This window comes from Bos indicus x Bos taurus, chromosome 5 (assembly GCF_003369695.1).
Source record: "Bos indicus x Bos taurus breed Angus x Brahman F1 hybrid chromosome 5, Bos_hybrid_MaternalHap_v2.0, whole genome shotgun sequence".
Taxonomy (NCBI): Eukaryota; Metazoa; Chordata; class Mammalia; order Artiodactyla; family Bovidae; genus Bos; species Bos indicus x Bos taurus.
In genome coordinates, this window is record NC_040080.1 from 90,734,841 (window position 1) to 90,759,918 (window position 25,078).

The 25,078-nt window shown below is 39.2% G+C and overlaps 1 protein-coding gene across 1 annotated transcript in view; it reads right to left on the reverse strand.

Moving 5' to 3' along the window:
- FAM186A (family with sequence similarity 186 member A) overlaps positions 1–25,078 on the reverse strand; it is a 129,086-nt gene that overhangs the window by 85,278 nt on the left and 18,730 nt on the right. The window contains exons 2-3 of the mRNA XM_027543493.1: positions 6,078–6,294; positions 4,992–5,162 (exon numbers count right to left, since the gene is read on the reverse strand). Coding sequence (XP_027399294.1) covers positions 4,992–5,162; positions 6,078–6,294 — 388 coding nt within the window. The remainder of the gene's footprint in view (positions 1–4,991; positions 5,163–6,077; positions 6,295–25,078) is intronic.

The following is a 25,078-nucleotide window of genomic DNA, read 5'->3' on the forward strand; positions in this document are numbered from 1 at the left end:
TCCCCTTCTCCTCCCGCCTTCAATCTTTCCCAGAATCAGGGTCTTTACAAATGAGTCAGTTCTTTGCATCGGGTGGCCGAAGTATTAGGGTTTCAGCTTCAGCATCAGTCCTTCCAATGAACATTCAGGACTGATTTCCTTTAGAATGGACTGGATTGTTCTCCTTTCAGTCCAAGGGACTCTCAAGAGTCTTCTCCAACACCACAGTTCAAAAGCATCAATTCTTTGGTGCTCAGCTTTGTTTATAGTCCAACTCTCACATCCATACATGACTACTGGAAAAACCAAAGCTTTGACTAGATGGACCTTTTTTGGCAAAGTAATATCTCTGCTTTTTAATATGCTGTCTAGGTTGGTCATAACTTATCTTCCAAGGAGCAAGCATCTTTTAATTTCATGGCTGCAATCACCATCTGCAGTGATTTTGGAGCCCCCCAAAATAAAGTCAGCCACTGTTTCCACTGTTTCCCCATCTATTTGCCATGAAGTGACAGGACCAGATGCCATGATCTTAGTTTTCTGAATGTTGAGTTTTAAGCTAACTTTTTCACTCTCTTTCACTTTTACCAAGAGACTCTTTAGTTCTCTTCACTTTCTGCCATAAGGGTGGTGTCATCTGCATATCTGAGGTTATTGATATTTCTCCTGGCAATCTTGATTCCAGCTTGTGCTTCCTCCAGCCCAGCATTTCGTATGATGTCCTCTTCATATAAGTTAAATAAGCAGGGTGACAATATACAGCCTTGACATACTCCTTTCCTGATTTGGAACCAGTCTGTTGTTCCACGTCCAGTTCTCACTGTTGCTTCCTGACCTGCATACAGATTTCTCAAGAGGCAGGTCAGGTGGTCTGGTATTCCCATCACTTTAAGAATTTTCCAGAGTTTGCCGTGGTCCACACAGTCAAAGGCTTTAGCATAGTCAATAAAGCAGAAGTAGATATTTTTCTGGAACTCTCTGGCTTTTTTGATGATCCAACGGATGTTGGCAATTTGATCTCTGGTTCCTCTGCCTTTTCTAAATCCAGCTTGAACATCTGGAAGTTCATGGTTCACATACTGTTGAAGCCTGGCTTGGAGAATTTTGAGCATTATGTTACTAGTGTGTGAGATGAGTGCAATTGTGTGTTTGAGCATTCTTTGGCATTGCCTTTCTTTGGGATTTGAGTGAAAACTGACCTTTTCCAGTCCTGTGGCCACTGCTGAGTTTTCCAAATTTGCTGACATATTGAGTGCAGTGCTTTCACAGCATCATCTTTTAGGATTTTAAGTAGCTCAGCTGGAATTCCATCACCTCCACTAGCTTTGTTCATAGTGATGCTTTCTAAGGCCCACTTGACTTTGCATTCCAGAATGTCTGGCTCATGGTGATCACACCATGGTGATTATCTGGATTGTGAAGATCTTTTTTGTACAGTTCTTCTGTGTATTCTTGCCACCTCTTCTTAATATCTTCTGCTTCTGTTAGGTCCATACCATTTCTGTCCTTTATTGTGCCCATTTTTGCATGAAATGTTCCCTTGGTATCTCTAATTTTCTTGAAGAGATCTCTAGACTTTCCCATTCTATTGTTTTCCTCTATTTCTTTGCACTGATTGCTGAGGAAGGCTTTCTTATCTCTCCTTGCTATTCTTTGGAACTCTGCATTCAAATGGGCATATGTTTCATTTTCTCCTTTCCCTTTTCTTCTATTCACAGGTATTTGTAAGGCCTCCTCAGACAACCATTTTGCCTTTTTGCATTTCTTTTCCTTGGGGATGGTCTTGATCCCTGCCTCCTGTACAATGTCACAAACTTCCGTTCATAGTTCTTCAGGCACCCTGTCTAGCAGATCTAATCCCTTGAATCTAGTTGTCACTTGTACTGTATAGTCATAAGGGATTTGATTTAGGTAATACCTGAATCATCAAGTGGTTTTCCCTACTTTCTTCAGTTTAACTCTGAATTTGTCTCAGTTCGTGGTCTGTGCCACAGTCAGCTCCTGGTCTTGTTTTTGCTGGTTGTATAGAACCTCTGCATCTTCAGCTGCAGAGAATATAATCAGTCTGATTTCGATATTGACCATCTGGTGATGTCCATCTGCAGAGTCTTCTCTTGTGTTGTTGGAAGAGGTTATTTGCTATGACCAGTGTGTTCTCTTGACAGAACTCTGTTAGCCTTTGCCCTGCTTCATTTTGTACTCCAAGGCCAAATTTGCCTGCTATTCCAGGTATTTCTTGACTCCCTACTTTTGTATTCCAGTCCCCTATAATGAAAATCACATCTTTTTTGGGTGTTAGTTCTAGAAGGTCTTATAGGTCTTCATAGAACCATTGAGTTTCAGCTTCTTCAGCATTACTGGTCAGGGCATAAACTTGGATTAATGTGATATTGAATAGTTTGCCTTGGAAACAAACAGAGATCATTCTGTCATATGCAGAGTACATCATATGAAATGCTGGGCTGGATGGAGCACAAGGTGGAATCAAGATTGCTGGGAGAAATATCAATAACCTCAGATACGCAGGTGACACCACCCTTATGGCAGAAAGCTAAAAGGAACTAAAGAGCCTCTTGATGAAAATGAAAGAGGAGAGTGAAAAGCTGGCTAAAAACTCAGCCTTAAAAAATGAAGGTCATGGCATCTGGTCCCATCACTTCATGGCAAATAGATGGGGAAACAATTTAAACAGTGACAGATTTTATTTTCTCAGGTTCCAAAATCACTGCAGATGGTGACTGCAGCCATGAAATTAAAAGATGCTTGCTCCTTGGAGGAAAGCTATGGCAAACCTAGACAGCATTTTAAAAAGCAGAGACCTTACTTTGCTGACAAAGGTCCATCTAGTCAAAGCTATGGTTTCTCCAGTAGTCATGTATGGATGTGAGAGTTGAACCAAAAGAAACCTGAACACGGAAGAATTGATGCTTTTGAACTGTGGTGTTGGAGAAGACTCCTGAGAGTCCCTTGGACTGCAAGGAGATCCAACAAGTTCATCCTAAAGGAAATCAGTCCTGAATATTCATTGGAAGGACTGATGCTTTAGCTGAAACTCCAACACTTTGGCCACCTGATGTGAAGAACTGACTCATTAGAAAAGACCCTGATGCTGGGAAAGATTGAAGGCAGGAGGAGAAGGGGTGACAACAGAGGATGAGATGTTTGGATGGCATCACTGACTCAAAGGACATGAGTTTGTGTAAGCTCCAGGAGTTGGTGATGGACAGAGAAGCCTGCTGTGCTGTAGTCCATGGGTTTCAAAGAGTCAGACATGACTAAATATCTGAACTGAACAATAACCACAGCGGAGCTAGAGAGACTATACAAGTATCAAACAAAATAGACTTTAAGGCAAAGAAAAAGAAATGTATCTAGTGACAACAAAGGATATTTTATAAAAATAAAGGCATCCATTCATCAGGAAGCTGCACAGTTATAATCATAAGTGTACCTAACAACCGAGTCTTAAAATACAGGAAGCCGATAACTGGCAGAATTCAAGAGAAATAACAATAATAATTGGAAAATTCAATATCCCACTCTCAATAATGGATAGAACTAGATAGAAAATCATTGAATATATATATAAATATATATATATGAGTAGAACAATATAAACAAACTGTAAAACACTCTATCTGACAACAATGTAGTGTATATTCTTTTCAACAGCACATGAAATGCTTTACAGAATAGATCATATGCTAGGCTATAAAACAAGTCCCAGTACATTTAAAAGGATTAAAATAATACAAAATATGTTCCAAAGTGCAGTGTGCTAGATCGATGGATAGATAAAATATAATCTCCTTTTGGTTCAGGGTTTTTGGTTCAGAGTTGAACCCTGAATAATACAAGTTCTTAATGCAACACTAAAACCATGATCCATGCAAGAAAAAAAAAAAAGATAAACTGATGGAACTTCATCAGAATTAAACACTTCTGGGCTTCAAGGCACCATTAAGAAAATGAAAAGACAAGCCACAGACTGGGAGAAAACATTTGCAAATTATTTTTCTGAAAAAGGACTTGTTATCCAGAATATCTAAGAAGCTCTTAAAACTCAATAATAAAAATGAGTATTTGAATAGATGCTTCATCAAAGAAGATATAGGAATGACCAATAAGCACATGACAAAGTGCTCAACATCATTAGTCAGGGAAATGCAAATTAAAGCCACAATGAGAAACCACCTCACAGCTATTAAGAAAGTAAAATAAAAAAGACAGTGGAAACTAACACAACATTGTAAAGCAATTATACTTTAAAAAAAAGAAAAAAAAGACAATAACAAGTGTTGTTGAAAATGTGAAATAAGTGGAACCCTAATACATTGCTGATGAAAATTGAAATGGTGCTATCACTTGGGAAATCAGCTAATAATTTCTTAAAAAGTTAAATATATGTTTCCCAGCAATAGATAAATAAATGACATAGAAATTCTGCTCCTAGGTATCTCCAAAAAGAAATGAAAATTTATGTTCATACAAAAACATACATGTGTGTTCACAGTGGCATTATTCAAAAACATGAAAAAGTGGGAGCAATGCAAATGAACTGGTAAATGGATAAATAAGGTCTGGTATATGCAAACAGTGGTGTACAACTGGCACTAGAAAGGAAGAAACTGTGATTCATTCTGTAACACGGCTGAACGTCAAAACATTATGCTAAATGAAAGAAGCCAGACATAAAGGACTATGTGAAATATGATTCAATTTTATGAAATATCCAAGAAAGGCAAATCTATTGAGACAGAAAATAGATTGTTGATTGTCTGGGGCTGAAGGTGGGAATGAGGATTGACTGCAAATGGGCCTGAGGGATCTTTTGTGGATCATAAAATGTTCTAAAGTTAGCTGTGGTGATACTTGCACAACTCTAAATGTATTAAAAGCCATTGGATTATACAACTATTGTGGGTAAACTTTATGGGATGTAAATTATACCTCAATAAAGCTGTTTTTTAGAAAAAGTAAAATCTATATCCAATGTCTTAGAGCACTCTTACCTGTTTTTTTCTTTTGTTTCTTCTTTTCTTCAAGCAAAAACATACTAATTCTGCTTAGTATCTTGACATTGTTCTCAATAGCTTTGAACGTTTCTGGTAACATCTCCATTTGTGCTAAACAGTGATGGTGTTCTTCAATATCAATTGCAGTGATCTCAGACAAAGTGACATCTTGAAGAGAGTAAAAAAAATTACTTTTGTGCAGAAAAATAATTATAACCATATAGGCTTATAATATTGGCTACCTACTCAATATTGTAGTATTGGGAAATACAGATACCTTATACCTATTTCTATTCTGAGGATTTTCTCTGTGAAGAAATGAAAAAAGAAAAGACTTGGAATAGAAGACTGAACAGTAAATCTTGGGCATGAAAATATGCTTAAAATATAGTTAAAAGGTATCTAATTGGTTTAATTCCCTGATATCAGGGATAAAGGTCTAAAATGTGATTATATGCTTTAATACTGGGGATTAAAACCCCAATTAACTCCCTTGGTAAGTTTTCTAGTATTTCATAACCCCTGTTATATGAAATTTCTTGTAACTAAATGAAATTTCTCTTTTTTGTATTCTTAGCTTATTCATTCTTTCACTCAACTAGACTCTCCTCTGTCATATACTATTCTAGATGCTGAAGACACAGCATTGAATAAAACTAATTCCCTGACTTTATTATTATTTATATTCTAGTGAAAGGAAACAAACAAAATTTAAAAAATATTAATTATAAAGTGTGCCAGATGGTAAGAAAAGCTATACACAAAGAATAACAGACAGTGCCAGGTGTAGAGAATGGGGATGGTCAGAGAACACCTCATTTTAAAGTGAGATATAAGCAGAGAATAAACCGTGTGGCTACCTGGTAGAAAATGTTCCAGGCAAGGGACTAGGAAGCATTAAGACACTGGGCAGGAGCATGCTAAGTGAGCAAACTTGTTTTCCTTATTTTATTCTTCCTGAAACAGAGTGCAACTGTTTAACCATCTTAGCCTTTCCTTCTTTAGTCTTCTAATCCTTCAAAATTTACTTATAATTCTGTTCTGTAGGTTTTCATTAACTTTAAATCACTTCTGGAAACTTACTCCATTCTTCCAGCCAGGCCAGAATGTAGGCAAGAGTCTTGTCTTTAATTTCAGCAGTCTTAGCGCAAGCAACTATTTTCTCCAGCAAGCTTCCTCTCCGTTTCTTATGTTCTATAAGGGATATTTTCCTTCCAGCATGCATATTTTCATCCGCAGTATAGCGATTTATTATACGCTTCACATTTTGCATTATGTCTGCCAGCTGCATATTAAGATACTATAAGAATAAGAAGGGAGATTATAGTAATAAGTCCTGTTTGACAATAAGATTTGATCACCTGTCTTCACAGAATGTCAGTGATAGTCACTATAAAGTTCTCTAATCAAAAGTTTTTAATTCTAATTTTTCTGTAAGTCTAAGATTTTCCTTTTAATTTTTTTCTCTGCCTTCATCCTAGAATTTCTATGATATAATGAAAAGAATATTTGGTTTGAAACTACATCTGGATTCTAACTCTAGCTCCCTCCTTAAAATGATTTTTAGTGGACTTCCCTGGTGATCCAGTGGTTAAGAATCCGCCTGCCAATGTAGGGGCATGGGTTTGATCCCTGGTCTGGGAATATTCCACATGCCATTGGGCAGTAAGCCCATATACCACAACTACTGAAGTCCCCTCTCTGTAGAGCCCATGTTCCACAAGAGAAGCCACTTCAATGAGAAGCCTGAAACTAGAGAATAGCCCTCCTCTTGCTGCAACTAGAGAAAACCCTCACAGCAACGAAGACCCAGCACAGCTGAAAAAATAAATAAAAATTGTTTTTAAAAAGATAACTCTTTAAAAAATTATTTTCTACAATCATGACTCATCTGTAAAATAATGGAGATGCTAAGTTTACAGTTGATCTGAAACATGTAACATGTGTGAAATGCCTTATAGACTATGGCTGCTATAAACAATGGAGAAGGCAATAGCACCCCACTCCAGTACTTCTGCCTGGAAAATCGCATGGATGGAGGAGCCTGGAAGGCTGCAGTCCATGAGGTTGCTAAGGGTCGGACACAACTGAGCGACTTCACTTTGACTTTTCACTTTCATGCACTGGAGAAGGAAATGACAACCCACTCCAGTGTTCTTGCCTGGAGAATCCCAGGGACGGGGGAGCCTGGTGGGCTGCTGTCTATGGGGTCACACAGAGTCGGACACGACTGAAGTGACTTAGTAGCAGCAGCTATAAACAAACTAATTAAAGGAAATTACTTAAAAAAAAATTAACCCTTACACCTGGAAAGCAGCTATTGGAATATTCCACAACATGACTTTTATTTCATTATTTCCCCTCCTCAAGAATCTATCAGTAAATTTCTTCTGTTCATCACTTTATTCTAGTAGTTCTCAGTGGGGGTAATTACTGCCTCATATATGGCATTTAGAAATTTATGGGACTTCCTGGTGGTACAGGAATAGGAATCTGCCTGCTTATGCAGGGGACATGGGTTCGATGTTGGGTCCAGGCATAGTCCACATGCAGCAGATCAACTAAGCTCATGCACCACAGCTACTGAACTCTTACTCCAAAGCCCTGGAACTGCAACTACTGAGCTCAGGTTCTACAGTTACTGAAGCCCATGCTCCTAGAGCCTGTGCTCAGCCACAAGAGAAGCCTGAGCACTGCAACAAAGAGTAGACCCCCCTCACACAACTGGAGAAAGCCCACGGAAAGCAAAAAGACCCAGCTCAGCCAAAAAAAGAAAGAGAGAGAGAGGTGGACTTCCCTGGTGGTTCAGTGGTTAAGAATCTGCATTGCAATGCAAGGGACACTAGTGCAATCCCTGGTCCCAGAAAATCACACATGCTGCAGAGCAACGAAGCCCTCGAGCCAGTGCTCTAGAGCCCGCGAATTGCAATTACAGAAGCTATGTGCTGCAACTACGGAAGCCTGCATGCCTGGAGCCCATGCCCCATGTCCCTGGAGCCCATGCAGAAGAGAAGCCACTGCAATGAGAAGCCCACACACTGCAACAGAGAGTAGAACCCCCACCCCACCACCACAGATAGAGAAAGCCCATGCACAGCAACGAAGACCCGCTATAGCCAAAAATGGGAAGAGGGTTCAGGATGGGGAACGCATGTATACCTGTGGTGGATTCATTTTGATATTTGGCAAAACTAATACAATTATGTAAAGTTTAAAAATAAAATAAAATTAATTAAAAAAAAAAAAAGATACATCTATAAGCTTAAAAAAAAAGGTCATAATGTCTGCCAAAGAAAAGAAGCCCTTTAGGTTGTAACAATGAATGGAAGGGAACACATTGTACTTAGTAAAGGATGCTAAGTTGTGCCAGCCCACCCTATGTGCAATGGACAGTATACATATTTAAGAATTGGCTCATCCCGCATAAATTTTCCGTCCAATGGGATATTCATGAGTTACATAAAATCTGTTTATAATTATCTGAGCCTAGAAACTTATTCTTTTTAAAGTATAAATGGAAAGTAAGTTCCTACCAAGTTTAATTGCTTACTGAAATTTCCAGGAATGCAAATATTATGCAAATCAAAAGAAAATGTTCTTTAGGATTTTGCCAATAAAATTTCACCATTCACCAATAAAATGTTCACCATAGTACCAACCAGCAATGCACTATTGCTAATAGTATGTAATGTCACTGCAATAAACCTGCATTTGTTTCAGCCTATATTCATAGCTTTCATATTTATTTTAATTCTGCATAAAGATGCAAGCCTCTGCTACATCTTTGTAATGTCTTCTAGTGAAGTTTGACTTAGAATTTACACATTGAAATGCATGTTATTAAATTTAGCACTTTTATTTACCTTCATATAATAATTTTTTAAAGTATGAGTGTAGATATCTTATCTAGGAAGTTCATGTCAGAGGAACAAAAGGGACGTTAAAAATATTTTTAAAGGGCATAGTAAATCTGATAGATGGAGAACCACTGCTCCATCTTTTCCAACTTTATCAATTACTTTCTCAATTTGGCTTCAGATAAACCTAACTTCCTCTACACTCCTTACAACAGCAGTGAGATTTGAATTTTGCAAACCAAATCGCCATGCCAAAAGAGTAATCAAATGTTAGGTGCTAGAATTACTGCAGTCAGAAATAGGTAATGCAGTTGCAGTAAATTAAGTCAGAAATACAGGAGAGCAGAGACAAAGTTTGATAAGCCAAGTGATGAAGAATAACATTACAAACTAACACATAACATGGTGATTAAGGAAAAAGTGTTACCAACTTCTCATATATTCTCCCACAGAATGGAAAAGAACTCTTCTCAATTCATTCTTTGTGGCCAGAATTACCCTCATACGAAGATGGATAAAGATATTGAAAAAAAAACAAAAAACCCGCTACAGATCAACATCTCTATAAATTTTGTTGCAAAAATCCTCAACAAAATACTAAATAGAATTAGCACCATATTAATAGAATTACATACCACAAACACGTGGGATTTATTCCAGGGATACAAAAATGGTTCAACATGTGAAAATCAATGAATGAAATACACCAAATTAACAAAATGAAGGAAAAAATCATATGATCATCTCAACTGATACAGAAAAAGCATGTGACAATATTCAACACCCTTTCATGATGAAAGCTCTCAGCAAAGCAGGTGTAAAGGGAAAATACTTCAATATAATAAATGTCATATATGACAAGCCCACAGCTAACATCACACTGAAAGGTGAAAATCTGAAAGTTATTCCTCTAAGATTAGGAACAAGTAAAGGATTCCAACTCTCATCAGTTCTATTCAACATATTACTGGAAGTCCTAGCCAGAGTAATTCGGGAGAAAAATAAATTAAAAAAATCAAAATTGGAAAAGAAAAAAATAATATTTGTTTGCAGATGATATGATATTATATGTTGAAAACTCTAAAGCTTACACACACACACACACACACACACATACACCCCAAACCTGTTAGGACAAATAAATGAATTCAGCAAAGTTGCAGGATACAAAATCACACACACAAAAAAAGCATGTTTAATTTTCTGGGACTTCCCTGGTGGTACAATAGTTGAGAATCTGCCTTGCAATGCAAGGACATGCATTTGACTCCTGGTCGGGGAGCTAAGCTCCCACATGACACAGAGCAACCTAGCCCATGCCCCACAGTTACTGAGCCTGCGCACTCTGCAGCCCACACGCCACAACTAGAAAGTCCACGCACTACAGCAAAAGATTCCACATGGCACAGCAAAGATCCTGCAAAACTAAGATTGACGCAGCCTAATAAATAAATAGATATGTTTAATTTTCTATATACTCATAATGAACTATCAGAAAGAGAAATTAAGAAAATAATCCCATTTACAATTGCATAAAAAAAAATACCTGGCAATAAATTTAACTGAGGTGAAAGACCTATATATTGGAAATGAAAGACATAAATGAAAGAAATGAAGAAATTAATATTGTTAATTCTCCTAAGAATTAAAATATTCATACCACCCAAAGCAGTCTACACATAGAAAGCAATCGTTTTCAAAATTCCAATAACATTTTTTATAGGAATAGAACAAAAAGCCCTAAAATTTGTATGGAATCATAAGAGGCTCTGAATAGCTAAAGCAATACTGAGAAAGAACAACAAAGCTGGAGCTCCTTGATTTCAAACAATAGTACAAAGTTATAGAAATTAAAACAATATGACATAAAAACAGACCCACAGATCAATGGAATAGAAAAGAAAGTCCAGAAATAAACCCATACACACATACGGTAAATTTACGACAAAGCAGCCAAGGATATACGCTGGGGAAAGGACAGTCTTTCCAATACATGGTGCTGGAAAAACGGCAGCCACATACAGAAGAAAGAAACTGGGGATTGCTATCTTACACCATGCATAAAAATTAACTCAAAATGGATGAGAAACTTGAATGTAAGACCTCAAACTATAAAAATTCCAGAAGAAAACACATAGGCAGTAATCTCCTTGACATTGTTCTTGGTGATAATTTTTTGGATTTCACACCATAGCAAAGGTAACAAAAGCAAAAATAAACAAGTAGGACTGCATCAAACTAAAAAGCTTCTTCACAGCAAAGGAAACCATCAACAAAATGAAAAAGCAACCTACTGAGTGGGGGGAAATATTTGCAAATCATATGTCTGATAAGGGGGTAATATTCAAAATATATAAAGAACTCATACAACTCAATAGCAAAAACAGAAACAATCTGATTAAAATATGGACAGAAGATCTACATAGACATTTTTCCAACAAAGACATATAGATGTTCAATGGGTACATAAGAAGATAATTACTGTCATTAATCATCAGGAAAATGCAAATCAAAATCACAATGAAATGTACCACACACCTGTTAGAATGACTGTTATCAAAAAGATTGGAAATAATAACACTTGTTAGTGTTGGCAAGGATGTGGGGAGAAGGAAATCCTCATGCATTATTAGTGGAGTAAATTGGTGCAGCCACTATGGAAAAAAAAAAGCTGAAGCTCCAATACTTTGGCCACCTGATGCTAAGAGCGGATTCACTGGAGACCCTGATGCTGGGAAAGATTGAAGGCAAAAGAAGGGCGCAGCAGGAGATGAGATGGCTAGATAGCACCACCAACTCAGTAAAAATGAATTTGAGAAAACTCTGGGAGATAGTGGAGGACAGAGGAGCCTGGTGTGCTGCAGTCCATGGGGTCGCAAAGAGTCAGACATGACTTAGTGAGTGAATAACAATAACTATGGAAAACGAAATGGAGGTTCCTCAAAAAATTAAAAATAGATCTACAATATGATCCAGGAATTCTGCTTTTGGGTATTTTTAGCTATAGAAAATACAAATAGTAATTAGAAAACAAATATGTATTCCCATGTTCACTGTAGCATTATTTTCAATAGCCAAAATACGGAAACGATCCAAGCATCCATCAATAATGAACAGATAAATGTATGTGTATTATATACACCTACACAAATATACAATGAAATAGTATTCATCTGTAGAAAAAGATAAAGGTTTTCCATTTGCAACAACATGGATTGACTTTGAGGGCATTACACTAAGAGAAATAAGTCAGAGGAAGAGAAATACCATATGATCTTTCTTACATGTGAAATCTAAAATAAAACTAAGTTCATAGCTACAAAGAAGAATTTGATTGTTACCAGAGGTGGAGGTAGGGATGGCATGAAAAATGGGTGAACCATTTTTTTTTTTTTAGTTTAGTTGAAATAAATCGAATTTAAAAAATCAATTGTGGACTTCCCTGGTGGTTCAGTGGTTAAGAATCTGCCTGCCAATGCAGGGGACACAGGTTTGATCTCTGGCTTGGGGACGATTCCACATGCCGCAGGGCAACTAAGCCCTAGCATCCCAGTTACTTGAGACCATGCACCCTAGAGCCTGTGCTCCAAACAAGAGAAGCCACTGCAATGAGAAGCCTGTGCATCGCAACTAGAGAAAGTCTGCATGCAGCAGCGAAGACCCAGCACAGCCAAAAATAAATAAATTTTTTTAATAAAAAATTTTAAATAAAAAACTTTTTAAAATCGGAAAAGGAAATTAAGAGAACAATTCTACTTACAGTAGCATCAGAAGAATAAAATTATTCATAATAAACAACCAAGAAGGCTAAAGACAATGTTAAAACATTAATCCTATTGAACGAATCTACAGCTACTGTGCTCATTAGCAAAACCTCAATGATTGTGCAGAAATAGAAGTACATCTTTAGGATTCATGTGGAATCTCAAGGAACCCCGAATACCCAAAATGGTCTTGAAGAATGAAGTTAGAGATCTCATACGTCTCATTTTCAATCATTATTGTAAATTTACAGTAGTTAAATGACATATTTTAATTATAAGAGACATATAGAATACAAAGCCCAGAAACAAGCTTTCACACATATGGTTAAATAATTTTTTTAACTTAAAAAAATTTATTTGGCTGTGCTGGATCTTAGTTGTGGCACTCGGAATCTTGGATCTTCTGCAGCATGCACGATCTATAGTCACGGAACTCGGACTCTCAGTTGGGGGATGTGGGATCTAGTTCCCTGACCAGGGATTGAACCCCGATCCCCTGTATTGGGAGTGTGGAGTCTTAGCCATTGGGCCACTAGGGAAGTCCCTGGTCAAATAATTTTGATGAGAGTGTCAAGGCTTTTTAATGGGAGAGGACAATCTGTCAACAAATGATGTTGGGAAAATTGGATACATCCATGCAAGAATGAAGTAGGACACTTATCTTATACCATATATAAATATTAACTCAAAATGAACTAAAAAACCTAAGCATAAGACCTAAAACTATAAAACATAGAAAACGTAGAGAGAAAAGCTTCATGACATTGGATTTGGTACCAAAAGTACAGGCAACAAAAGTAAAAATAGAGTGTTTAGTCGATAAGTCGTGTCCGACTCTTTTGCCACCCCATGGACTATAGCCGGCCAGGCACCTGTCCATGGAATCTTCCAGGCAAGAATATTGGAGTGGGTTGCCATTTCCTTCTCCAGGGGATCTTCCCAACCCAGGGAATGAACCCGTGTCTCCTGCATTGCAGGCAGATGCTTTACCACTGAGCCAACAAATCAAAATGTAAAACTTTTCTGCATCAAAGAACACAATTCACAGAGTAAAAAGGCAACCTATGGAGTGGGGAAAAAAGACTTTGCAAATCATACATCTAATGAAGGGTTAATACTACAATATATAAAGAATTCTTACAACTCACATCAAATAAATAACCCAATTCATAAATGGGAAAAGGACTTGAATAGACATTCAAAAAAGATTTATAAATGGCCATGAAATTAAGACCCTTGGTCCTTGGAAGAAAAGCTATGACAAACTTAGACAGTGTATTAAAAAACAGAGACATTACTTTGCTGACAAAGGGCCATATAGGCAAAGCTATGGTTTCTTCAGTAGTCATGTTTGGATGTGAGAGTTGAGCCATAAAGAAGGCAGAGTGCTGAAGAATTGATGGTTTTGAACTGTGGTGCTGGAGAAGACTCTTGAGGGTCCCTTGGACAGCAAAGAGATCAAACCAGTCAATCCGAAAGGAAATTAACCCTGAATATTCATTGGAAGTTCTGATGCTGAACCTGAAGCTCCAATACTTTGGCCACCTGATGCGAAGAGTCAACTCATTAGAAAAGACACTGGTGTTGGGAAAGATTGAGGGCAAGAGGAGAAGGGGGCAACAGAGGATGAGATGGTTGGATGGCATCACCAACTTAAAGGACATGAGTTGGAGTAAACTCCAGGAGATAGTGAAGGACCGGGAAGGCTGGCGTGCTGCAGTCCATGGGGTTGCAAAAAGTTGGACAAAACTTAGCAACTGAACAACAACAACAGCATCAATGGCCAACAAACATATGAATAAAAGCTCAACATCACTAATCATTCAGTTCAGCTCAGTTCAGTCGCTCAGTCGTGTCCAAGTCTTTGCGACCCCATGAATTGCAGCACGCCAGGCCTCGATGTCCATCACCAGCTCCCGGAGTTCACCCAAACTCATGTGCATTGAGTCAGTGATGCCACCCAGCCATTTCATACTCTGTCGTCCTCTTTTCCTCCTGCCCCCAATCCCTCCCAGCATCAAAGTCTTTTCCAATGAGTCAACTCTTCACATGAGGTGGCCAAAGTACTGGAGTTTCAGCTTTAGCATCAGTCCTTCCAATGAACACCCAGGACTGATCTCCTTTAGAATGGACTGGTTGGATCTCCTTGCAGTCCAAGGGACTCTCAAGAGTCTTCTCCAAAAAAAAAAAAAAAAAAAAAAGAAAAGAAAGAAAGAAAGAAAAATAAAAAAAAGAAAAGAAAAGAGTCTTCTCCAACACCACAGTTCAAAAGCATCAATTCTTCGGTGCTTAGCTTTCTTCACAGTCCAACTTTCACATCCATACATGACCACTGGAAAAACCATAGCCTTGACTAGATGGAACTTTGTTGGCAAAGTAGTGTCTCTGCTTTTGAATATGCTATCTAGGTTGGTCATAACTTTCCTTCCAAGGAGTGAGCATCTTTTAATTTCATGGCTGCAATCACCATCTGAAGTGATTTTGGAGCCCCCCCAAAAATAAAGCCTGACACTGTTTCCACTCTTTGCCCATCTATTTGCCATGAAGTGATGGGACCAGATGCCATGATCTTAGTTTTCTGAGTATTGAGCTTTAAGCCAACTTTTTCACTCTCCTCTCTCACTTTCATCAAGAGGCTTTTTAGTTCCTCTTTGCTTTCTGCCATAAGGGTGACAGAAATAACCTCATCTGCATATCTGAGGTTATTGATATTTCTCCTGGGAATCTTGATTCCAGCTTGTGCTTCTTCCAGCCCAGCGTTTCTCATGATGTACTCTGCATAGAAGTTAAATAAGCAGGGTGACAATATACAGCCTTGATGTACTCCTTTTCCTATTTGGAACCAGTCTGTTGTTCCATGTCCAGTTCTAACTGTTGCTTCCTGACCTGCATATAGGTTTCTCAAGAGGCAGGTCAGGTGGTCTGGAATTCCCATCTCTTTCAGAATTTTCCACAGTTTATTGTGATCCCCACAGTCAAAGGCTTTGGCATAGTCAATGAAGCAGATGTTTTTCTGGAACTCTCTTGCTTTTTCGATGATCCAGTGGATGTTGGCAATTTGATCTCTGGTTCCTCTGCCTTTCCTAAAACCAGCTTGAACATCTGGAAGTTCACGGTTCACGTATTGCTGAAGCCTGGCTTGGAGAATTTTGAGCGTTACTTTACTAGCATAAAGCATTACTTTATTCACATCCATTAGGTAAATACAAATCAAAACCACAATGAGATATCACTTCATATCCATTTAGGTGGCTACTATGAAAAACAAATGCTAGTAAAGTAATGCTCAAAATTCTCCAAGCCAGGCTTCAGCAATATGTGAACCATGAACTTCCAGATGTTCAAGCTGGTTTTAGAAAAGGCAGAGGAACCAGAGATCAAATTGCCAACATCCACTGGATCATCGAAAAAGCAAGAGAGTTCCAGAAAAACATCTGCTTCATTGACTATGCCAAAGCCTTTGACTGTGGGGATCACAATAAACTGTGGAAAATTCTGAAAGAGATGGGAATTCCAGACCACCTGACCTGCCTCTTGAGAAACCTATATGCAGGTCAGGAAGCAACAGTTAGAACTGGACATGGAACAACAGACTGGTTCCAAATAGGAAAAGGAGTACATCAAGGCTGTATATTGTCACCCTGCTTATTTAACTTCTATGCAGAGTACATCATGAGAAACGCTGGGCTGGAAGAAGCACAAGCTGGAATCAAGATTCCCAGGAGAAATATCAATAACCTCAGATATGCAGATGAGGTTATTTCTGTCACCCTTATGGCAGAAAGCAAAGAGGAACTAAAAAGCCTCTTGATGAAAGTGAGAGAGGAGAGTGAAAAAGTTGGCTTAAAGCTCAATACTCAGAAAACTAAGATCATGGCATCTGGTCCCATCACTTCATGGCAAATAGATGGGCAAAGAGTGGAAACAGTGTCAGGCTTTATTTTTGGGGGGGCTCCAAAATCACTTCAGATGGTGATTGCAGCCATGAAATTAAAAGAGGCTTACTCCTTGGAAGAAAAGTTATGACCAACCTAGACAGCATATTCAAAAGCAGAGACACTACTTTGCCAACAAAGTTCCATCTAGTCAAGGCTATGGTTTTTCCAGTAGTCATGTATGGATGTGAAAGTTGGACTGTGAAGAAAGCTGAGCACCGAAGAATTGATGCTTTTGAACTGTGGTGTTGGAGAAGACTCTTGAGAGTCCCTTGGACTGCAAGGAGATCCAACCAGTCCATTCTAAAGGAGATCAGTCCTGGGTGTTCTTTGGAAGGAATGATGCTAAAGCTGAAACTCCAGTACTTTGGCCACCTCATGTGAAGAGTTGACTCATTGGAAAAGACTCTGAAGCTGGGAGGGATTAGGGGCAGGAGGAGAAGGGGACGACAGAGGATGAGATGGCTGGATGGCATCACCGACTCAATGGAGGTGAGTTTGAGTGAACCCTGGGAATTAGTGATGGACAGGGAGGCCTGGTGTGCTGCAATTCATGGGGTTGCAAAGAGTTGGACACGACTGAGCAACTGAACTGAACTGAACAAATATTGGTAAGGATGTGAAAATTGGAACTCCTATGCACTATTTGTGGGAATCTAAAATAGTGCAGCCACAATGGAAACTGTATTTGCAGTTCTCCAAAATATTAAAAATAGAATTACCATATGATCCAGCAATTCTACTTCTGAGTATACACCCAAAATAACTGAAAACAGGCACCCTATCCGATAGTCATACACCTATGTTCATAATAGTATTATACACAACAGCCAAGAGATAGAAGCAACCCAAGCGTGCACTGACAGCTGAATGGATAACAAAATGTAGCCTATATTTACATTGAAACATTATTCAGCCTTAAAAAGGAAAGACATTCTGAAACAGTAAATTCCATGGACAGAGGAGCCTGGCAGGCTACAGTCCGTATGGTCGCAAAGAGTCAGACATGACTGAGCATCTGAGCACACATGTGGTTAAACCATAAGACATTAAGCTAAGCTGGGACTTCCCTGGTAGTCCAGTGGTTAAGAATTTGCCTTCGAAACTGAGGAAACAAAAACTTATGGCCCAGGAATAAATGTTGCAAAAAATAAATGCAAATAAAAGTTAAAAAAAAAATCTGCCTTCAAATGCAGGTAAAGTGGGTTCGATCCCTGTTCGAGGAACTAAGATTGACCATGTCTTGGGGCAATTAAGCCTGTGCATCACAACTAGAGAAGTGTGGCCATCAAAATGAAGCCCCAGCAAGCAGCCCCTCCCCGCCAAAAAAGACATTAAGCCAAGTGAAACAAGTCAGTCATAAAAAACAAATACTGGGGACTTTCTCGGTGGTCCAGTGGTTATGATTTCTCCTTTCAATGCAGAGGCTATGGGTTCCATCCCTGATCGGGGAGCTAAGATCCCACATGCCTCTCAGCCAAAAATCCAAAACATAAAAAAGAAGTATTGTAACAAATTCAATAAAGACTTTAAAAATGATCCACATTTAAAAAAAATACTGTATGATTTCACTAATATGAAGTATCCAGACTAGTTGAATTTACAGAAATAAGTAAGATGGTGGTTTCCAAAGGTTAGAGGGAAGAAGGAAATAGGGTATTGGAAGATGAATAGGCTTCTGAGGAAAGTCACCAGTGGTCTAGTGGTTAGGACTCCACTCTCTCACTGCAAGGGCTGTGCAGTGCTGCCAAAAAAAAAAAGTGAAAAAGTTCTGGATGTTGATTGCATGACAATGTGATTATACTTAGTAGTACTGAACTGTATACTTAAAAATGATTAGGATGGTAAAATTTATGTTATGTGTAATTCTACCACAATTAAAATTAGATAAAAATGTTTTAATATATAAAAGGAGTAATCAGATGTTAGGTGCTGGAAATATTGCAATAAGAAACAGAAGATCTAGTTGCAATAAATAATTTGTCTGATGTATAGGAGAACTGAGACAGAGTTTGCTAGGTCAAGTGATGAAGAATACAGTACAAGCTAAGCAGTTGCTCATAAATTCTTCCAGAAATCTGAAGTGGGAAAAACATTTCCCAACTTATTCATTGAGGCCAGTATTATCCTGATGCCAACAACAGATAAAGACATAAGAAAATAAACTATATCAATATTCTTTATGAACACAGTCACAAAAATGCTTAACAAAATATTAGAAATTAGATCAAACAATGTACTAAAAATACAACAGTATGAACAAGTGGGGTTTATTATTAGAACATAAGGCGGTTCCAAAACTGGAAAATTAATAAGTGTAAATAACCATATCAACAAACTAAGAAGAAGCGTATGATCATCTCAATAGGTGCAGAAAAAGCAGTTGACAAAATTCAACATTCATTCATGATTTTTTTTTAATTCTATAACAAATTAGGAATAAGGATAGCTTCCCCAAACTGATGAACATTTACAAAAAATTTACAGCTAACATTATACTTAATGGTGAAAGCCTAAATTGCTCTAAGGATTCCTTTTTATTCAATCTTTTATCAAGGTCCTACCCAATGAAATAAGGTAAAAAAAGGAAATGAAGAATATTAATTGAAAAAGGAGAAATAGGTTTCCATTCACACATCAAACAAAACCAAAAACAAACCAAAAATTAAACAAACAAAAAACTGTGTAAAAATTCCCAAAGGAATATATTTTTTAAAAGCTGCCAGTATATAAAAATCAAAATCATACTTCTATACACTGCTGCTGCTAAGTCACTTCAGTCGTGTCCGACTCTGTGTGACCCCATAGATGGCAGCCCACCAGGCTCCCCCGTCCCTGGGATTCTCTAGGCAAGAACACTGGAGTGGGTTGCCATTTCCTTCTCCAGTGCATGAAAGTGAAAAGTGAAAGTGAAGTCGCTTAGTCGTGTCTGACCCTCAGCGACCCCATGGAGTGCAGCCTTCCAGGCTCCTCCACCCATGTGATTTTCCAGGCAAGAGTACTGGCATGGGATGCCATTGCCTTCTCCCTTCTATATACTAGCAATAAATAATTAGAATTTGAAATTTAATAAAACTATCATCTGCAATTACACTAAAAACATGAAATATTTACAAATCTAACAAGAAAATTGTACATTGAAAATTACAAAACCATTGATGAAAGAAATCAAGAAGATCTAAATAAATGGTGACAATACTAAGTACAGACAAGGATGAAGAGCAACTGGAACTCTTACAGTTTTTTGATGGGAATGCAAAATAGTAAAGCCATTTAAGATAACAGTTTGACAATTTCCTATAAAGGTATGCTACCACAGGACCTAGCAATACCATTTCCAGTTATTTAGCTAAGAGATGAAAACTTATGTTTATAAAAGAATTCGTACATGGAATGTTTATAGTGACTTTATTCATAATTGCTCCAAACTAGAAAGAACTCAAGTATCTTTCAACTAGTGATAGATTCAAGTGACATAGGGTATGATTCCATTTTTATGGCATTCAGGAAAGGAAAACTATAAGCACAGGAAACTAATGGCTTCAGGAGGCTATCAGCCAGGAAAAGGGTGGCCACGGAAGGGTATAAGAGGATTTTTCAAGGAGTTAGAACTGTTTTAAACCTGAATTTTGGTGGTGATTACACATCTATATGTCTTTGTCAGAATTCTCAAACAGTACACCAAAAAGGGTGAATTTTACCTTAATTTTTTTTAAAAGGCAGTAGAATCACAGAATACTTGGATTTGATTCCAGGACCCACTATGTGTAACAACCATGACCTTTAGCCCAACCTCACATATTGTCAGTTTCCTCATCTGTGAAATAAGATTAATAGTAATACCTATCCCTGTTGAATTATTTTGGGGATTAAATGAGATAATCTATAGATAAACTTATACCATACATAACATAGTAAACACTTTAAGTGCTACCAGGTTATTAAGTGCTTGCTATGTGCCACACCCTGAATATTAATTGGAAGAACTGATGCTGAAGCTGAAGCTCCAATACTTTGTCCACCTAATGTGAAGAGAAAAAGACCCTGATGCTGGGAAATATTGGAGGCAAAAGGAGAAGGGAGCGGCAGAGGATGACGTGGTTAGATAGCATCACCAATTCAATGGACATGAATTTGAGCAAACTCCAGGAGATGGTGGAGGACAGAGGAGCCTGGCAATCTGTCACCAGACAGACATGTTAGAAACATGTGCCACAGGGGTGAAAGGGTCAAAGTAAGAAGATGGGTAACCATAACCTGGAGCAGGATAGAATCTGAGAGGCAGATAAGAACAATAGCAGTGCTAAGGAAAGCGCACTGACTAAAACTGCCCACCCTGGCCAAGCGCCATTAGCGTGAATTATTTTAGGACAGCAGATCCTGGTAAGGAACATGGAACTAACAAGCCACTACCAACCGGAAAAGTTCAGGAAAGGTCAAAAGGAGACACCACCTGTACTGCTACCTCCCAGAATCCTTCTCACTGCCATCCATCTTGGCTGAGCAATTTGTGAACAACCAAGAAGGACCCTGAGTCAGAATGAGTGGCCAAAGACAACCCAGAAACTAATGCCATCACCATAAAACCTGAGACTGTCAGGCACAAGGCAGAGAGTTTTCCTGGATTCCCTTAACCTGGTGCTCTCCCCACTGGGGTGCCCTTTCCAATACAGTCACTTGCTTTGTCAGCAACATGCATCTCCTCAAACAGTTCTTTTCTGAGTGTTAGATAAGAGCCACTCTCAGGGCCCTGGAAGGGGTCTCCCTTCCTACAACAACAAAATGAACATATGGCAACCCACTCCAGTATTCTTGCCTGGAGAATCCCATGGACAGAGGAGCCTGATAGGCTACAGTCCAAAGGGCTGCAAAGAGTTGTACACAACTGAACCAACTTAGCGTGCATGCATGCACCTATTCTCCAGCTGAAGAAGCAGAAAATCCTTAAAGGTTCCTGTGTTCCCAATATCAACTGCATCGCTTTCCCAATGTCCAAAGATAAATACTATTCTGAATTTCAGTCTCTATACTTTTAACACAAAGTAAACTGAATGATGTCCCTCCCGCAAAAATATTGTTACCAAACACAAGTTCACCTGCCCAACACACAGTGAGGCCAAACAAATGGAAATGTTGTAACAGAAAAGGTTTACTGCAGGGTCAAGCAGGGAGAAAGGGTGGCTCCTGCTCAGAAACCCATAACTCTCCAATGGTTTGTGGGGAGAAGTTTTTATAGGCAAAATTGGGGGTGAGGGCTGCAGTGTGTGTGACTTTCTTCTGATTGTTTGGTGGTATGGTAACAGGGCAGTACCCTGGGAATCTTGTGCTCAGCCTTAAGTTACCACCCTCCATCTGGACAGAGGGCTTCCTACCTGCAGAAGAAGGATTGTTATGAATTTTTCTTGAGGAGGAACCTGATCTGCCCCCAGGCTGTACTGTGGTGCCTAGACCGCTCCTCCTTTGTTTCTAAATTCCCTCCCTTCTCTGATTAACAACTATTTGAATCTGCCCTTTGGAACACAGCGAAGGTCAAGGAGGCTGAAGGCTTTTTTCCTGCAGATAAGAAACTGGGGACATGGAAAGAATTTGTACCAGGGAGGGCCCCACAGTGTCTTACTCCCTTTCTGGAATGTGTAAATGTTACTTTATATTGAAAAAGGGTCTTGCAGATGTGATTAAATTTATGATCTTGGAGTGGAGAGATTATCTTGGAGAACCCTTTTACAATCACATGTGTCTTTATAAAATGGAGGCAGAAGGGGCAATATTTAGACACACAGGAGAAGGTTCAATGTGAGGATGGAGCAGAAAGAGATTTAAAGCTGGAGATTGGAGTGATGTGGCCATAGCCAAGGAATGCCAGCAGCTACAAGAAACTGCAAGACACAAGGAATGGATTCTCAGAATCTAGAAGGAGTGTGGCCCTGCTGACAACCAGTCCAGTGATTTGCAGATTTCAGACCTCTAGAATTTCTGACCTTTAAATTGTGAGAGATTAAATGTTGTTACAGTCTTCCCAGATGGCTCAGTAGTTAAGAATCTGCCTGCCAATGAAAGAGAGGCAGGTTCCATCTCTGCATTGGGAAGATCCCCTGAAGAAGGAAATGACAACCCACTACAGTATTCTTGCCTGAGAAACACAGCTCTCCAGAGGTGCTGGAATGTAATGTGGAGGCTGAAGGAAAGAAACCTGAGGAATGGTCAGAGGCATGTGTGGAAAAGACTCTTGAGGGTCCCTTGGACAGCAAGATCAAACCAATCAATCCTAAAGGAAATCAACCCTGAATATTCATTGGAAAGACTGATGCAAAAGCTGAAGCTCCAATACTTTGGTTACTTGATGCGAAGAGCCAACTGATTGGAAAAGCCCCTGATGCTGGGAAAGATTGAAGGCAGGAGGAGAAGGGGGTGACAGAGGATGAGATGGTTGGACGGCATCATCAACCCAATGGACATAAGTTTGAGCAAGCTGTGGGAGATGGTGAAAGACAGGGAAGCCTGGTGTGCTGCAGTCCATGGGTTTGCAGAGAGACAGGACTGAGTGACAGACAGCAACAAAATGCTGCTATTTCTTTTCTCCCATAAGAATGCACAAAAGGAAGATTTAAAAAGCTCAAACTATTAATACTTCTGCATAACTTAACTAAGTTCTCAAAGTTCAGAATATTTATAGGATTAGGAAAAAATACCCAACACTTAACAAGAAAAAATTTATAATATCTGATAATTGATTGAAAAATATCAGACAAGGGACTTCCCTGGTGTGCAGTGGGTAAGATTCTGCCTGTCAATACAGGGAACACAGGTTCAATCCCTGGGCTGGGAAGACTTCACATGTTGCAGAGCAACTAAGCCCCTGCTCCACAACTACTGAGTCTTCCCCCTCGAACCTGCACGACGCAACTACTGAGCCCATGTGCTGCAACAACTGCAGGCCACGCACCTAGAGCCCATGCTCTGCAACAAGAAAAGCCATTGCAATGAGAAGCCCACATGTTGCAACAAAGAGTAGACCCCACTGGCAGCAACTTGACAAAGCCTATGTGAAGCAAGACCCAGCACTGGTCTTTAAAAAAGGTTCAAAAAAAATATCAGGCACGAGAGGTGATACCAGGGAAATGGCTGAGCAGAAAGCATGAGGAATCTATCGGTCCAACTAGGCAAAGCTGTTTTGGCAGAATCTATCTGATTTTAACTGTCTTGAAATTCTGGCGTATATTCAATGGTTCCATATTTCAAAGGAAATCTTGACCAGTAAATTCTTGGTGAGTGTGTGCTAAGTCGCTTCACTAGTGTCCGACTCTTTGTGACCCTATGGACTGTAGCCCACCAGGCTCCTCTGTCCATGGGATTCTCTAGGCAAGAATACTGGAGTGGGTTGCCATGCCTCCTTCAGGGGATTTTCCCAACCCAGGGATCAAACCCACATCTCTTACATCTACCTGCATCGGCAGGCAGGTTCTTTACCACTAGCACTGCCAATTTCATTCGACTGAAGCATTTAGCATAATAGTTCAGTCACTCCGTCATGTCCGACTCTTTGCAACTCCAAGGCCTGCAGCACTCGTCTTCCTTGTCCTTCACCAACACCCAGAGCTTGCTCAAACTCATGTCCACCAAGTCAGTGATGCCACCCTTCCATCTCATTGTCTGTCGTCCCCTTCTCCTCCTGCCTTCAACCTTTCCCAGCATCAGGATCTTTTCCAATGAGTCAGTTCTCTGTATCAGGTTGCCAAAGTATTGGAGTTTCAGCTTCAGCATCAGTCCTTCCAATGAATATTCAGGACTGATTTCCTTTAGAATGGACTGGTTGGATCTCCTTGCAGTCCAAGGGACTCTCAAGAGTCTTCTCCAACACAACAGTTCAAAAGTATCAATTCTTCTGCACTCAGCTTTCTTTATCGTCCAACTCTCACATACATACATGACTACTGGAAAAACCATAGCTTTGACTAGAGGGACCTTTGTTGGCAAAGTAATGTCTCTATTTTTTTTGCATTGATCACTAAGGAAGGCTTTCTTATCTCTCCTTGGTATTCTTTGGAACTCTGCATTCAAATGGATATATCTTTCCTTTTCTCCTTCTTTAGCTTCTCTTCTTTTCTCAGGTATTTGTAAGACATGATAGCAGCTACTCATTTTTTACCCTCCACATGTGACAGAAGTGTTCCTAGAGCAGCCTAGAAGAGCCAGAGAGGGCAATAAGAAACTTATCCTCCAAATATGAGAGATCTGTTATGATTGTGAATTGCTATTTCAAATCACAGAGGTGTAGACACAAAGGCCAGCTACCATTGTTGTAACCTCCACTGAGTGGAAGCAGTTTCAGGGGATTTAGAGGCAATTTCAGGTTTTTCCCTCACTTTTCCTTTTTCTCCTTTTGGAAGCCAGACATTTAATGATTAGGAAATTGAATGCAATTGTATTTTCAAGGGAACTTAGAAGGTCACCAGGTTCAGTTCAGTCACTCAGTGGTGTCCAACTCTTGGCGACCCCATGGACTGAAGCACGTCAGGCTTCCCTGTCCT